Source organism: Camelus ferus, chromosome 1, assembly GCF_009834535.1.
Source record: "Camelus ferus isolate YT-003-E chromosome 1, BCGSAC_Cfer_1.0, whole genome shotgun sequence".
NCBI classification, from domain to species: Eukaryota; Metazoa; Chordata; class Mammalia; order Artiodactyla; family Camelidae; genus Camelus; species Camelus ferus.
The window spans coordinates 106,179,748-106,195,203 of NC_045696.1; the positions used below are offsets into that span (position 1 = coordinate 106,179,748).

Below are 15,456 nucleotides of genomic sequence, written 5' to 3' on the forward strand. Positions count from 1 at the left end.
TGAAGATGCTGACCTTGAAGATGGGAGTGATGTGGCCACAAGTCATGGAGTGCCAGCAGCACCAGAAGCTGGAAGAGGCAAGAAGCGAATTCTCCACTAGATCCCGTTAGGAGCCCAGTCCTGCCGACACCTTGACCTCAGCCCAGTGATACTGAGTCTGGATTTCTGGCCTCTAGAACTGTGAGAGGATAAACTTCTGTTATAAGCTGGTAAGTTTGTGGTCATTTGTTACAACAGCCACAGAAAACTAATACAGGACTAAAGGAGAACTATCAGAGGACACTTTGTCCTGCTCACCGCCATATACCCAGCACCCAGCCCAATGCCTGGCACATGGTGGGCCCAATAAATATGTGTGGAATGAATGAACAGGCAGTGGCCACCACACCACTCCTCCCACTCTAGCCTGCAGTCCCCCTTCTCTGCTCCCAGCCCAGAGGGTGTGAGAAGCACCCTCTAGCCCCTACAATTACGGGCTTCAGCCATCACCACTCAAAGAGGTAACAAGAGTAAGATTTGACCTCTTGGTCTCTATTCCCTGGAAAAAAAGACCCAAAGAGGCTCAGCTTTTTGGTCAAGTACCCACCAGTTTCAACCAACAGGGAAATGACATCACATGGTACAAAAGACTGTAATCTTGCATATGGGGGCAGGGGACACTGCATGAAAAGCAACATGAGACAACCCACTAGGTGTCCTTTACAAAGAGCATGATTTCTGGGATCCTTACCACGAGCTCCCACACTTAGCTTTAGCCCTCTGCCTAGGAGGTGCACAGTATTGCCCCATTCACAGGCGGGGCAACTGACGATTAAAGCAGGTAACTTGCTCAAAGACATATAAAAGTCCGAGGCAGAGCCCGAATCCGGGGCTGCTGAACATCAGCAGGCTGTGTCTCTAAACGTTGCGCTCACCTGCCTTCATCCTCTGGCCTCTGTGCAGGATGGGGACACCCCTCATAGCCACCAGCCGTCTCCTCCTTACTTTAGGTCTGCTCCGCAAGAGGGTGGTGTTCTGGGCCAGACACTGACAACTGCTGACAACGTACAGTGTTCTCAGTGACACTTTAGGAACATTTGAGTAAGAGGAAATCAGACAGACAAGTGTTCCTCTTCTTTTATTAATGAGTTGAGATACATAAAGACTTAATAAAAGTTACATAAAAGGCTCAAGCATCATTGGGATCTTCGGGCATCACTCTCGTTTCATGACAACTGGCCACCTGTGTAGACAATGGCGGACACTGTGGAACAGAGGCTGAGGGCTCACAGGTGCTCAGTGATTCAAGTATCTTTCATTTTAAGTAAACCCAACGTGGAATTTCTAATCCAAGGGGCTGCTAATGGAGGTGACCCGTCTCTGGCTCCAGATTTACTGTACCACATCTGAGGGGTCTTTGGGTTAGAGCTGCCACGTGTTAGTGGATCATGTCTCCTGGGAAAGTGAGACAGGCCACACTAGGCTACCAGGTACTCTCCACAAGAAGGTAAGGGGCAAAGTCCTAACAGAAACCATCCAAGTGTGCCCCTGTGAGGCAGAGTGGCCATCACTTCAGGCTGTGGGGGAGGGAAGGATGGCTGGGATTACCTGCTGGAGAGAAAAGGAGCCCTCTAAGTGGGGGAGGGGGAGGCAGAACACTAGAAGGAAATCTGAGGGCACACAGTGGCAAAGGCATGGAATGTGGGGACTTCAGGAAGGGTGTGCTCCAGTGGATGTGAAGGTAGCACTATTCAGATGGAAAACCAGTGGGAACACCAGAATGTCATCCAAGACACAAGTCTCACTGGATTCCTCATTCAGGAAGTAGCATGGCCAACTGGTTTTCCATACTGATCCTGCCAGGTGACCATGTCCTGGGGATACCCCAGGGTATACTCCACTCTGGCCTCTCTGGAAGCCGCCACTGCCACAAGGGCCCAGGGTTCTCTAAAATGCAAAGAACCGTCTTTTAAAAGTGTTATTTACTCCTGTCACCTCTGGGCTAAATGAGGTCATGGGAGATGAAGGCTGATCATCAGCTCAACAGCAGAGGCTGAAGAAGGCCATTCCCTACTTAGTTTCTCCCCCAGGCATTGTGGGCTGAGTGCAGGCTAGATGCCCTGGAAGCTGGGGCTGGGGCTGGGGCCGGGGCAGATACACAGCCTTATTGAGGGGAGAGCCTGGGAGCAGCTGGAATCCATTTATCTGGTTACCTTCATGGCTCAGGGCTTCATTCTAGATCAACTGATCTGCATCCAGCAAGACCCCCAACCAGCTCAGTGCCCTGAGGGAGATGCAGGCTCCACGGTGGGCAGGGGTCCGTGCCCGGGAGATTTCCAGCAGTGGATGCTACCCTGTGTGCAGGGCTTCTGGTCTCGCTCCACCACTTCCTCCAGCACCGCATCTCCATACTTCCTTCTTCCTGTCTGTCTTGCCTTTTCCTCGTCTCCAGTCTGCAGCTGCCACCCAACTGCGCCATGGCTGCTGGGGTGTGGCTCAGAGGAGCATTAGGGTTGGAAAAAAGCCTTGTTCTGTTAGTGTTTTGAAGGTCCGTTAACATGATCTTGGGAAGCTCGGAAGTGCCTGATCTGGAATGTTCTTTGTTACCTTTCCTTTTAGGGTTAGATACAAAAGGGCCATTTAGACAAATAAAGAGGTTTGATTTTTCAACAAGCAAAAGTCCCAACTGTCTTGTTCTGCAGCAAAATCACTCTTTGGCTGGGCCCCTCCGGTGCTGGCGATCTTGCTGAGTTAGGAACTCAGTACACTTTCAAAACCTGAGAAGAAGCCAGGTGTCTCACCGTCCAATTAGGTGCTCACTTTCCCCAGGTTTCCTTCTCCAAATGGCGCCAAGCCACCCACTGGGGGTCTCCTAGTTTGCTTGGTAGCTGATTTGTAACATCTGGAGCTCCTCTCGGGGTCGGGAGTGGAGCTGCCCCTCCACCTGGCCCCAGTCTAGCTCGCACCAGCAGCACCTGAGAGGGAGGGGGTCATCGCCAGGGAGCTGGGGGACGGTCCCCTCGTAGAAGCGGGTGTGTGGGAGCCATGTCATCACCCCAACCTTACTTTCTCCTCCAATTATAGTGTATAGTTAAGATAGTTAAGATCCAGGAGGTTAATAAAAATTTGTCCTAGAAAGGCAACCTAATACTAAGTCTGCAAATGCTTAAAGGGGTTTTGCTCATTTACTGGGCTTCAGAAGTGACAGTCGGTTGACTCAAAGGGCAAATGGCTTCAGGTCTTGGTGCTGTTTTAGTAAGAACAGTATTGGATCATTTTTGGTTAAGATTTAGCACTTACTGGAGTTTTCCAGATGATGTAAAAATTAGCTTACTTTGACACGGAAAACATACAAGCCTTGGCGGTGTGTTTGTATCAGAGGCACCAGGCAGGCCAGATGATGGTTGAAAGCCCTCACAGGGCTGCGAAGAACACAGAACTTAGCCCACACCACCTAAAAAATGAATGAACACTTTTGCAACACCTACCAACGGACTTAATTTATACATTTCCAGGGTAATGAGAAGCCCTTTTAAAACTGTCATGCCAGCCTCTCCCCTCAACAAAATAGAATTCCATTTCCTAATATCTGTATTCTCAACCACAGTCAAATCTTCTGGGGGAACACAGCTCTCTTCTCCCCAGTTTATAAGCCGCTGAGTAGGGTCCGCTTCTCCCTAGGCCTCCAGCCACAGTCGCCATGAACTTCTGGTCTCTCAGTCACTCTACTTTCATATTGAGTTTTGGCACAGCTGGGAAAACTCAGCTAAAAAACCACCACCACGATGTTCCAGACATGTTATGCGAGAAGTCTGCTGAAGACTTGAAACTTCACCAGGCAGTGGGCACAGACCCCTTTAATAAAATAATAATCACTAAAATAATTTAAAAATCTAGAAAAGACATCCAAGCTCAGACACTGTGGACGAGGGGCAGGGTGGGGAGAGCTTGAGCATGGCTTGTTTTTGTACGTGGAGGAAACACTTCCACGTCAAACCCACACTATGTAGTTCAAAGAAACAACACAGCCACCAAGAGAGGGAGGAACCGGGTGGAGTCAGCACAGGGGCTGGGACGCTGCTCTGCGCACCGTCACCTCCTGGTCTCTGCTGAGACCTGGGGAAGCCCACGCCCTTCTAACAAAGCCAGACCCTTTCTCCTCCCAGCCCAGCCTCCCCCTCTCCCTTCCGGTGCCAAGTCCTCAGGCCAAGGGTCATGGTTAGAAATGGTCTTCAGTGCGGTTAGGCAGTGGAGGGGTCCAGAGGGCTGGCCAGTTCCCAGTCACTGTGCCCAGGGCCTCGGGCAATCACAATATCACGCATTGCAGTTTGTGGGTGCCTGTGGCCCGGTCTCCCCGCCATTTGGTTTTCTTCTTCTTCTTCTGGCTTTTTTCTGGAATCTGTTGCCTTTTGAGACAAGGGAGGGCAGAATAAGGACATTAGAGAGGGCTTTGCTTCTCTCTGCTCTGTCCTCCCCGGTCCCTGGGTCTGCAGCAGGCGGCTAGGAGGTCTGTTCTGGTTCTGGAGGGGGAGGGGGCATAGGTCGGGGAGGGAGAGGAGGACCTGGCCTGGACAGCATCTCTAAGGCAGGGAAAGTGGGAAGGGAGAGAAGGCAGAGCAAAACCCGCCATCCAACTGGTGAGAACTGATACCACACTGTGGCTCCATTCATTTCAATCACAGGCTGTGTTATCTGTTATAGTGTTGGCCCCCGTTTCTGTGTTTCATATTTTAAATAAAATGATGGGTCAACTGAGTACAAAAGCTTTTTACCTGTTTTCTGTTTATTTTTCCTGTGTCTAAAACCTGCCCTCGGAACTAGAGGTCCAGAACCAAGACAGCACACCTCCTGATGAGGTAGCAGATCCTGACTGGAGGCAAAATGCCCACGAGAACACCATTTAATGAGTGCAGGACTGCCAGCTAGAGCATAAGGTGAAGGCTGCAAACCACAGTCCATGCTGGGAATAAAGAGAAAAGGAGGCTGTTGGGTGTGTGTGGGGGTGGGGGGGGTGGGGGGGGGTGCGTGCACGTGCATGTGCACGCGCAGGCGCTGGGGGCGCTGAGAGCCACTGTTAAAGCCCTGCCTGTGATTCTGTAACTAAGCAACAGCCTGAGAGGTCACCAGCATAAGACAACATACTAACACATGATGTCTGAGAACCACTGGTTAGGGAGCTCTGTACAACGAGGATTTTGGAAACAAGAAAGATGGGGGACAGTGAGACGAGCCAGGAGGCCATCTCAGGTATCTAAGCACGAGATGATTGAGGTCTAGAGCCCGACTATGCAAAGGAAGGTAAAAGAGATGACGGGCTGGGATTTCTGACAATCCTTGCAGACTGATAGTGTGTGGGGTCTGGTAAGGAGACACACAGGCAACGCCTCCGCACTTGGAGCTGAGAAATCAGAATGTTGGTTGTCCAGGTGAAATGTTCAGGGGCACTCTGACATCAGGGAAGAGGAGAGGCACCTACTTTTTACTGTGTTGGCGGCTTTGGTGTTGGGAGAACACCAGGGGCTGGATGGGGGGGCGCTGCCCTCCAGGAGCCTGAGCAACAGGCCACAGGGGAGGTCAGGGAGGAGGCCCAGCTGACAGCTCGGGCAGGAAGGTGGGAGGGGTAGAGATGGATGGAAGTACAGGAAATCCAAAAACAGGCCCAGAACCATCCAGCCTGGGCCTCGGACAAGGCACGTGCTCCTCCAGCCCTCCTGGAGCCCTTCCTGCCGCGGAGACCCTGCTTCCAGGCAGGCGAGCATTGCTCACCTAATTACTCTAACCAGGTCGTGGAAGGCTTTGTCCACGTTGAGAGGTGGGTCCTTGGCACTGGTTTCAATGTATGGGATCTGGAAGGCAAAGTTCAATTTGGTAAAAGTGTCACCGAGATCCACAAAGCCCTGTTTCCTAAACATGCAAACTCTCAGAGGTCCTGAGGAACCCTTCACAGCCCCCACGGAATCCTGGCTCCTACAACCTCAAGCCTTTGGTGGCTTCTCACTCTTTAAAGTCAGAAAGTTTTACTGACAGCTCTGCTGATTCTCTCTTGTCTTCTGGTCACAGAGACATTTAATAGCTGCCTAAAAATAGAATGAAAATGATCTTTTTATACACTTAAAGACTGCTTCATTTATCAAACAGCCACGTGTTCTGATTCTACTCATTTTGCTTTCTGAGGTCTATTTCTCTGCCTTGGGGGACTTCTGCTCCTCTCTCCAGGCCTTCCAGCGGGGACTCTGGCAGGAAAGGCTGAGGGGAGGCTGGGCCCTGGGCCAGACTTTGCACCCTAACGACCTGGGCAATCTGCACGTCCCACCGCCCACAACCAGCCTGCCTGGCCCAGCTCTTGCGTGGCCTGCATCTATGAGCCCGGAGCTCGGCCACGTTTACGGAAGGCTTATGTCTGCACGTCTAAGGCTGAGTCATCATCACCAGTCTGGAAGGCAACAGTGGTCGGGAGATGTGGTGGAGGAGACCCTATAGGGCCATCCACGTCTACCCCAAGTCTCAGGCTGGCACAGGGAGGAGAACAAAGGCCCTGTGAGGTCAGGACACAGCCTTCTATTTTAACAGGGACCCCACAAAGGCAGGAGGCTCACCATCACTCTCCCACAAGGGAAGAGAGTATAAGGTCCAGACAATGCACACAGCCTCCCTAGATGAGATGCAGGTAAGCCGACTATGATTAGACTGAAGAACTTTGGTGTTTTTTGCAACTTTCTCCTGATATAACAAAATTAAGGCATTTCATTATAATAGATTTTAAAAAGAAAAGCATAGTGAAGAAAAAAAAACAGATCCAACACTTTAAACGATGGCGGTGGATGCTGTGTGACGGGGTAAGTTGTGACTCAAGAGGAGCCCATTGTAAATGATGGCCCGGAACACATCATAAATACCAGGCCATTAACGATCATCACAGGGGATCAGATGTTCCCACACGGCTGTGGCTCTAGCAGGTGTCTTGCTGGAGCTGACCCAGACACAAGGCACCAAGGACACAACCTGGACCTTTGAAATCTTCATTCGACAAATATTTGAGCCTCTGATAACCCTGAGGGGAAACTGCCTTCCAACCACTGTTAGGCTGTTAGATTGTGGACCACTCACTGAGATGACCGTGGGCTGCTTGGCCTCTCAGGTCTCAACACCCCTGACCTCACTAATTCTCATGTTAACACTCTGAGGTAAGTAAGCAAACATCTCCATGGTGCACTGGGGAGGCAGAGCTCAGAGGGGTGATGTACTGGCCCAAGGCCACACAGTGGCCAACAGAGAATCATGATCTGCACAAGGTACACGGTCCACTTCCCACCTGGCCTCACCCGGACAGGTGGGAGTGCTGAGGTCCGCTTCAGAGCCTCGTCCAGGTGTGGCATGCACCTCGATAGCTCCGAGGAGCCGGAGTCCAGTGCAACCTTGTGAGGGCAGGAAATTCTTTCCTGTGCTCCCCTAGGGGGAAGTGGGAGGGCAGCGGGGCTGAGATTCCCCTGAGCCCCTTCATGGCCTATAATCCTGCTGGCTCAGTAAATCCCTGGTTCCTGGGGCCTCAGACCTCTGCTGCTGGCCGTCCCACTCACAAGCACACTTGTAATACCCCCAGGTCCCCAGACACCTCTACCTTCTTTCTGGGGGTCCTGCTTCTGAAGAAATGCTGATGCACATGATCTGGTTTCTTAGAATTCTAGGACTTCATAGTCACAGGTCTTAAAGTAAACTAAACTGCAACAAACGGCAGTATTATTTGACTCCACTACAGGGCTAGGAAGCGCCATCTTCCTGCACCAGGTGGGGGCGGCCTTGCTGGGTCAGCTAAAGAGGAACTTGCCTTATGACCTTGAAAATTAGAGGGGAAGGTAGAGCTCAGTGGTAGACTGCATGCTTAGCAAGCACAAGGTCCTGGGCTCAATCCCCAGTCCCTCTGTTAAATAAACAAACAAACCTAACCCCTCCCCCCAAATTAAAACAACAACAATAACAAAAAACCCAAAACAAAACAAAATTAAAAAATCAAAAATTAGGACAGTAGCTCGCAGGGTCATTTGGTTAAATGATAAATGAGGCAGCGGCATTCACTGTAGGAGAAACAAAGGCTGAGAGACTGGAGACCTGGTTTCTTGTGGGTAGGGGTGGGGGTTAGGGGGGAACTACTCACCAGCTGTGAGGCCCCTGGAATTCGCTTAGCCTGCAGTGTCTTATTCCCTTTTCCTTGCAGAATGGGGTTATTGCTACCCCGTGCAGTGCCCTTCCCCCACTGCCGCCAGACACCCAGGGCGGTGGGAGGGACTCCAGAAGGGGTCTGTGAAGGCACCGAGCATCAGCTCACTGTATGGGGCCCGAGGCTGTGGAGTTCAGGATGCCGGCCAGTGGAAGGCATGCCTCCCTCCTGTGTGTGAGGCCTGCGTCCAGTGCTAACCCAGAGGTCAGTTCTGGTCCTCACCTAGAGACCACTGAGCACACCTGTCTTGGGTGATCACTCCTTCCTTCTTGAGGCATTTTATTTCCCTGGCCCCCAAGACCCCACTCTGGTCCTCACACAGCACTGACCGCTCAGTCCCTTTTGTTCCTTCCTCCTCACCCCCTCCTCCCACCGCACCAAAGTGCCCCAAGTCTCAGTCCCGGGACCCTGCCCTACCTACACTCATTCACTTGGGTTTCATGGCTTTGTTTTCTTTTTCCTTTATGTGTGTGTGTGCATATATATACATAAAATTGAGGTATAATTAATGTATAGCATACATTCTATTTGATTCAGGTGTACAACATCATGATTCGATATTTGTATATATTGCAAAATGATCACCACAATAAGTCTAGTTAACACCCATCACCACAGAATTTTTTTTCTTGTGATGAGAACTTTTAAGATTTAGTCTGGTTTCATGGATTTAAATTCTACCCACACTCTGCTGATTTCCAATATTTACCTCCAGATAGTCTACCTGACAGCTGTCTTGATATCGCCACTTGATTATCCACTTGGTTCCTCAAACCAAGGATCTAAAACAAGACTCCTGGTCTCCCCCACATGCTCTGCTCCGGTCCCCCTGCCCAGTTACTGGAACTCCAGTCTTCTGAAAGTTCCTCGGCATCATCCTCAAATCCTCTCTCTCTCACTCCACATCTAATCTGTAAACAAATCCTGTCAGCTCTCAGAAATCTACCCAGAATCCAACCACTTCTTGCCACGTCCATGAGCCCGACACTGGTCCACGTCAGCCTGCCTGCACGGGGTTCTGGGCAGCCCCCACAGACCTTTCTCCTCACGGCCACCAGAGGGCAGCTGTTCGGTCGTGAGCCAGGCCAAGTCACTCAGTCAAAACCCTTGAAAGGTTTCTCTGTCACTCTGAGTAAAAGCCCATCTGGCCTCAAACCACTTCTCTGACCTTGCCTCCTGCTACTCACCCTCCTACTCCTTCTGCTATGGCCACACTGGCCTCCTTATGCCCCTTGCTGTTGCTCAAACTCCCACCTCCGGGCCTTTGCACTGATTATTCCCTCTGCTGGAACATTCTTTCCCCAGGTATCCAGAGGACGTATTCCCTCACCTCCTGTCAGTCCTCGCTGACATGCACCTTCCCAGCGAGGTGCTCCCTGACCACCCATCCGGAAAAGCACTCCACTTCACGTTCCCTACCGCCATCCCTGATTTACTCCACCCCCAGCACAGGTCCCCTTCTCACACGTTCTAATCTGCTTCCTTTATTGTCTGTCTGCTGCCACCAGAAGTAAGCGCCCTGTGGCAAGGGTTTTGTTTCCCAGGGTCTAGGACCATTGAATGAACACGTGAATAAACACAGAAAGCAGAGACAAGCAGACCTGTCACTGAACCCCCTTCCTCTACTCACAGAGCTGGGCCCACCGGGCAGGGGGAAGGCGCAGCCCTGCAGACGTCCCAGGTGGACACCTACACAACTGACCCATGAGGCCGGGCGTGGCTGTGCTGAGGTGGGGGAGGGGTGGGAAGAAGCCCAGCGGCCCCACCATCCAGTGGGCAAAGGGGTATCACAATGAACTGAAAACAAAAATAAAACAGAAACAAAACCAAAGATGTCTACTGACACACACTGTGGCCTGGGCAGACCTCGGTTTGATCACTTATAAGATGGAGACAGTGGTACCGACCTCAACGTGTGGCTGGGGGAGTAGACGCTCCCCCAGCACAACCCCAGCACAGAGCAGGGCTCAGGGGAGGCAGCTGAGCTGACGATTCTCACACAGTCAGGTGCTGGCTCAGAGAAGGGGACACAAGCCAACCCCCTGCACAGCCCAGCAATGAACCTGCAGCATCAGGGCCAGGAGTTGGCCTGTCCAGCCCACCGTGAGGGTCCCTGCTCCCCACAGCAGGGCCTCTGATGACTGACAAGGGGTGCTTTCTCTCTGGTCTGCCGTCTGGTTTCACAAAATATCCCACATCGCATGTGCCCCATGAGGCTGCTCTGTGGAATCCAGCCCATTACCTAGGAGGCCTGAGTTCCATCCCCACAGACAAAGACTGCAGGAGAGGTGGGACACTGACATCCCCTGACCATGCCCCATGCCCCCAGCCCCCCCCCCACACCCCACCTACATTGTGTTTGGTCGCCATTTCTTTTCCTTGCTCCCTGGTGATTTTCCTCAAATGCATCAAATCAACCTTGTTGGCCACGAGAATCATCGGGAATGACTCCCTGGAAAATAAAGGAACAGCAGCTTGTGAGGTTTCACTGCCCCCACTCCTGGTGGAGGTGTATAGCCACCCCTCAGGCCTGACAGCACACAGCACCTCCCGATGGGCCTGGGGCTGACCTCAGAGTCTTTCCCTCCACATCTCCAGAAAGGGAAAAGAGGCCTGGGGGCTGCCTTGGTTTGAAGCCTTAGGCCTGTTGCAAAGTGAGCTGGGATTCTCCAGGGAACCTCTGGCTCTGCACTGTCTGGGCCAGCGGCTGGGTTCCCAGGTGCCTCCTCCCATCTCCCCGTCACCCTGATGCACCCCCAACACAGGCCATCATGCTCTGGTCGCCAGCAATGACTCATGAAGAGCACCAGGGCCAGGGGCTGGCGCACAGTTGTCACTTACTAAATGGCAGCTGCAAAATCAGGATGGCTCCCAGGAGAGGGAGGGAGGGGTTCAGAGGTATGTCTGCCTTAAAGATTCCCATTGGCACATGTGGCCAAATTGCTGCCCAAAAGTGAACGAAATGGAAGTCTCACAGCATCATTGTCAACACTGAGTATTTTCATTAAAAAAATTATAATTTGGTGGGTGAAACATGGTACTTTATTATTCTTCCTTGCACTTCTTTGATTAGCAAGAAGACTGAATATTTTTCCACATCTGAGTCATTTATGTTTTCTCTTTAGAAAGTCCTATAGTCAGGGGCTTAATCCACATTTATTCTTCATAGCTTTTTGCATATGTGTATGTGTACATATCCCTTTATCTTGAAAAGTTATTAGCAATTTGCCTTTGAGACAGGTGTTAACTGGTTCTTTCAAATTTACCAAGATTTTTTCAAAGTTTGCTGTTTTCCTATTAGTTTATCCTTTGACTTTAACATTGCCTCTTTATGAGCCAATTAACTAAAAAGACCAGTTGGGCTTAAAACAGACTCCAAACTATTTAACTAGTCGATACTATGCTAAGGAAAAAATGAGCCTTTAATTACAGGCTTGTAAATCTTACAGTCAAATGTGATTTAGCCAATTGCAATGTATACTGGAAAGAAAATTCACTTTTTCTTTGGAATAAAACTTGGTTAAATTGGAGCGGAAACAGATGTTACTTATGTTCCCTTGATTCATCATTGGGGACAGTTTAGGAGAGATGGGTGGGAGCTGAATCCTTGGGGCCTTGGGTGCATGGAGACCCCTGGCCACCTGGAAAGAGAGAGGGTGGGAGCTGGTGGGTGTCTGAGGGATCTAGGTCTGAATTCAGCTCTGCCCTTCGTGCTTCAGTTTTCACCTGAAGATCTGAGACAGACAGACAGACGGAGCCCACCTGAGCCAGGCGTGGGGAGGTCCCTGCCCAGCCGCCCTCACCTGTCCTTGACGCGCAGGATGAGCTGGTGGAAGCGGTCCACGTGCTCAAAGCTGGCCTTGTCCGTGACTGAGAAGACGATGAGGAAGCCGTCCCCCGTGCGCATGTACTGCTCCCGCATGGCGCTGAACTCCTCCTGCCCGGCTGTGTCCAGAACTGGGGTGGGATGAGGCTGCTCAGGGGCTGTCACCACCCACCCAGGAGCCCCCGCGGCCTGTGGCCCCCAGGGTGGCTCCCATCAGCTGTCCCCACAAGCTCCCAGGGCCCAGCGCTCTAAGGGCCCAGCGGGGCCTCAGGCACCGCAGTGTGAGGCTCTGACTCATTTGTGGACCAACCAGTTCTAACCCACGGTGCTCCCTGGGCCTTCATTCTCCACCTGCAGAAAAGCCTCATGAGGTCAGTGATCAACTCGGCTACAAATTCCTCTGGAGTCCCCAGGTGTGGGCTTCGATCCCTGCTGCAGGTCTTACAAGCTGATTCTTGGGGAGGTTACCTGCCTCCGAGCCTCCGTTTCCTCCTCTGTAAAATGGACACAGTGCTTATACCTTGCAGCCCCGAGGGAGGAAAGCCCCGGGACAAGCCTGAGGGAAGCTCTGAAGAGGCCATCCTGGGTCAGGAAGGGTCCTTGGGCCCTGTGCGGACAGATACCAGGTACGGCCGTGGGGGAGGAGCGGCTCCCTGAGAGCCAGGGCCCTCGTCACCCAGGAGGGGCTGCTCCAGGGCTGGAGGGACGTGGGAGCTGGGGCAGTTGGGGAGAGGGAGGCTGGGGGGACCTTCTCCACAAAGGCTCTTCCCTCAACCCACCCATCCCCTCACTACCCCCACCTCATACGCCTATTCTCCTGAGATGAAATGCTCTCCCTGTTTCAGGGAGGTCGCGGCCACAGCTGGGGGTCTTTCTGTAGATCTGCAAGCCTGACCCACTCTGGCCCTGTGGGGGTCCTGAAGTGGGAACCCCTCAGTGACCTGTAAGCCACCGCCCAGCACGGCCCCTCCCCACTCTCCCAGATTGCTCTCCCTGACCAGACCCGCTTCCCCTCTCCTGGAGGCAGTGGAGGTTGGTTCCAGATCTTGAAGCCAGGTTCTGGGCTGAGTCTGCCTCCTGATTCCCAGCCTGTGACCCTGGGCAAGCTCATGTCTCTGTGCCTCCTCTTCCTAAAACAGGGCTTGTCAGGGATGTTTTGAGTTAATATACTCAGGCCCCTGGAGCAGCACTGATGCAAAGAAGTCCTACAGGAGTGTCTATGGGAGACTGTATCCTCATCTGGGCCTGGGATTCCCTCCCCCAGCCACTTCCCTCTCTGCTCCCTGTGCCTTGGTGAGCTACTCTGACTCACAGAATTCTGCTGCCAGAGCCCCCGTGACTCTCTCCACCCCCAAATGGACCCTTCATGGCACTGTTTTCACTGCCCATTTAAAAGGCCCCCAGCTGGACTGTCAGTTCCCAGAGCCAGGGACTTGGTCTGTGTGTCACCCGTCTACTTGGAGCCTGGCACAAACAGTACTCAAATAGTAGCTGAAGGAATACATGAATGTGAAACCTATTTAATTTCATTCATTCATTCATTCAAGAACTATTTTGAGAGCTTACTACGTATCAGGCGGTGTTCTAGGCAGGCCATGGGGGTTGGGGTGGGGCTGGTGCACAGGGGTAAGGCTGACTTCCTTCTAAGCATGACAGGGGCCACTGGAGACACTGGGCAAGAGTGAAATGATCTATAGGACATTTGCAAAGTTTACTCTGGTTGCTGGGGCAACACAGACGGAGAGTGAAAGCAGGGACACCAGTCAGGAGGTTAGGAAATAGTCCAGCAAGACAGGATGGAGGGCTGGACCAAGGGTAGGGTGGGGCGGGGGCTAAGAGAAGTGACCAGATTCAGGCCACTTTCTAAGACAGAGCCAACAGGAGCAGGGCTCCTGGGGGGAAATGTAGGGACACGGGGGATGAGAGAGAACAGCAGAGGACGAGGGCAGTTTAGGGCCTGAGCTGAATGAATGGTGGCATCATATACTGAGTGGGAGAGACGGTGAAAAACAGGGTCGGGGGGCTCAGTTTTGGAAACACACTTCAGAAACTCTCAGGCACCTACATGGAACTTCAAATAGGTACATGGAGACTTAAGACAGAAACTGAGAAGAGGGGAAAGAGAGACAGAAGGAGGAGTCACCAGTGTGTGGGTGGCACAGAAAGCCACTGGACGAGCTATCCAGGACCCCCAGGAACCCACATCTCCTCAGGTAGACACCCTGAGGCCCTGCCTGGGAAAGTGACCTTGTCCACGCAGCCTGTCACCCCTGCACATCTTCCTGGGTCACTCAGCACAGCAGAGGGGCAAGGCCTGGCAGGTACACAGGCCAGACTGTGACCCATACACAAGAGCAGCTCCCTTCTGTGGGCCTTGGTCTCCTCAAGTATGAAAGGAGGGGTGGGGCTCCTGGGCCTTCAGGTCCTTCGAGCTCTGACATCCTTGAATTATTTGGTCTGGATATAAAATGAAGGAGCTAAGAAAATAGGACCTATAGCTGAGGACCAGTGGGGAGACACGCAGTTTCCCCAATATTTTCAGTGGCGGTGGGGTAGGAAGACTGAACCTTCACCAGAGGGAGTGGAGCCTTTTGTCCTAAATCCCACTCAGGACCGCACTCCACAGACGAAAATGGCACAGATTTGGCTGAAACAGGGATGGGAAGGCCCGAACTAAACAGCAGGTAACCAGGTAATATTGTAATTAACACATTCACAGATTTTGTTTTTGTTTTGTCTATTATCCAAAACAAAAACTAGGAATCTAGTATATTTAAAAATATGATCATTCAGAATTAAAAAACAAAACAATTCAATCGGGAGTTGAAAATCAAAAGGGACCCTCTAGGAAGGAAAAGATAGTCATTTCAGACTTTGATGGCCTTAGAAATTATATTATCCATGCTTTCTAAAAGAATTCTTGGAGGATATACTCCAGTAAAGTGAAAATTAGATCCATGAAAGATAAAGGTGAGCAATGTTATAAACAGTGGGAAGCGGCAGACAAAGGAAACAGCAAAACCTCAGACGTAAGTTTAAATAGATATTGTAACACAATTTGAAGAAAATGAAGGACATTTTAGAACTAAAATCTGTGCTGATCCATATGTGATGGTATGAGCTGAGAAAAAAATTAGTTATTACTAAAGTTCTTGCCTCATTTAGGAAGAGTCTAAAGACACTGATTTCATCCAGATGTTGACAGAAAAAGACAAGTATACACACACGTATGTACACAGAACAACCCCTGGAAAAAAAACCTCAAAACTCCTTAATCATTAAACAAAAACAGAACAAAGTAAATGGGACCAATCCAATGGAAGGCAAAAATAAACTCTATAAAAATAAGAAAGTTTACAAAGCAGGCATGAAATAAGATGGCAGAAATAAGTCTGACGAACAACAGTAAATGCAAATGGGTTAAATTTACCTATTA

The 15,456-nt window shown here is 51.2% G+C and overlaps 1 protein-coding gene across 6 annotated transcripts in view; it reads right to left on the reverse strand.

Annotated features, from left to right (window-relative positions):
• Positions 1–1,098: 1,098 nt before the first annotated feature.
• Positions 1,099–15,456, reverse strand: part of MRAS (muscle RAS oncogene homolog) — a 56,023-nt gene continuing 41,665 nt past the window's right edge. For 4 of the 6 annotated variants that reach the window (XM_032487732.1, XM_032487712.1, XM_032487721.1 and 1 more), the window contains exons 3-7: positions 11,998–12,151; positions 10,547–10,646; positions 7,292–7,428; positions 5,746–5,825; positions 1,099–4,385 (exon numbers count right to left, since the gene is read on the reverse strand). In XM_032487732.1, the coding sequence (XP_032343623.1) occupies positions 5,750–5,825; positions 7,292–7,428; positions 10,547–10,646; positions 11,998–12,151 (467 nt within the window). In that variant the 3' untranslated portion in view covers positions 1,099–4,385; positions 5,746–5,749. The remainder of the gene's footprint in view (positions 4,386–5,745; positions 5,826–7,291; positions 7,429–10,546; positions 10,647–11,997; positions 12,152–15,456) is intronic. The other 2 variants (XR_004322854.1, XM_032487745.1) reach the window with 2 other exon arrangements.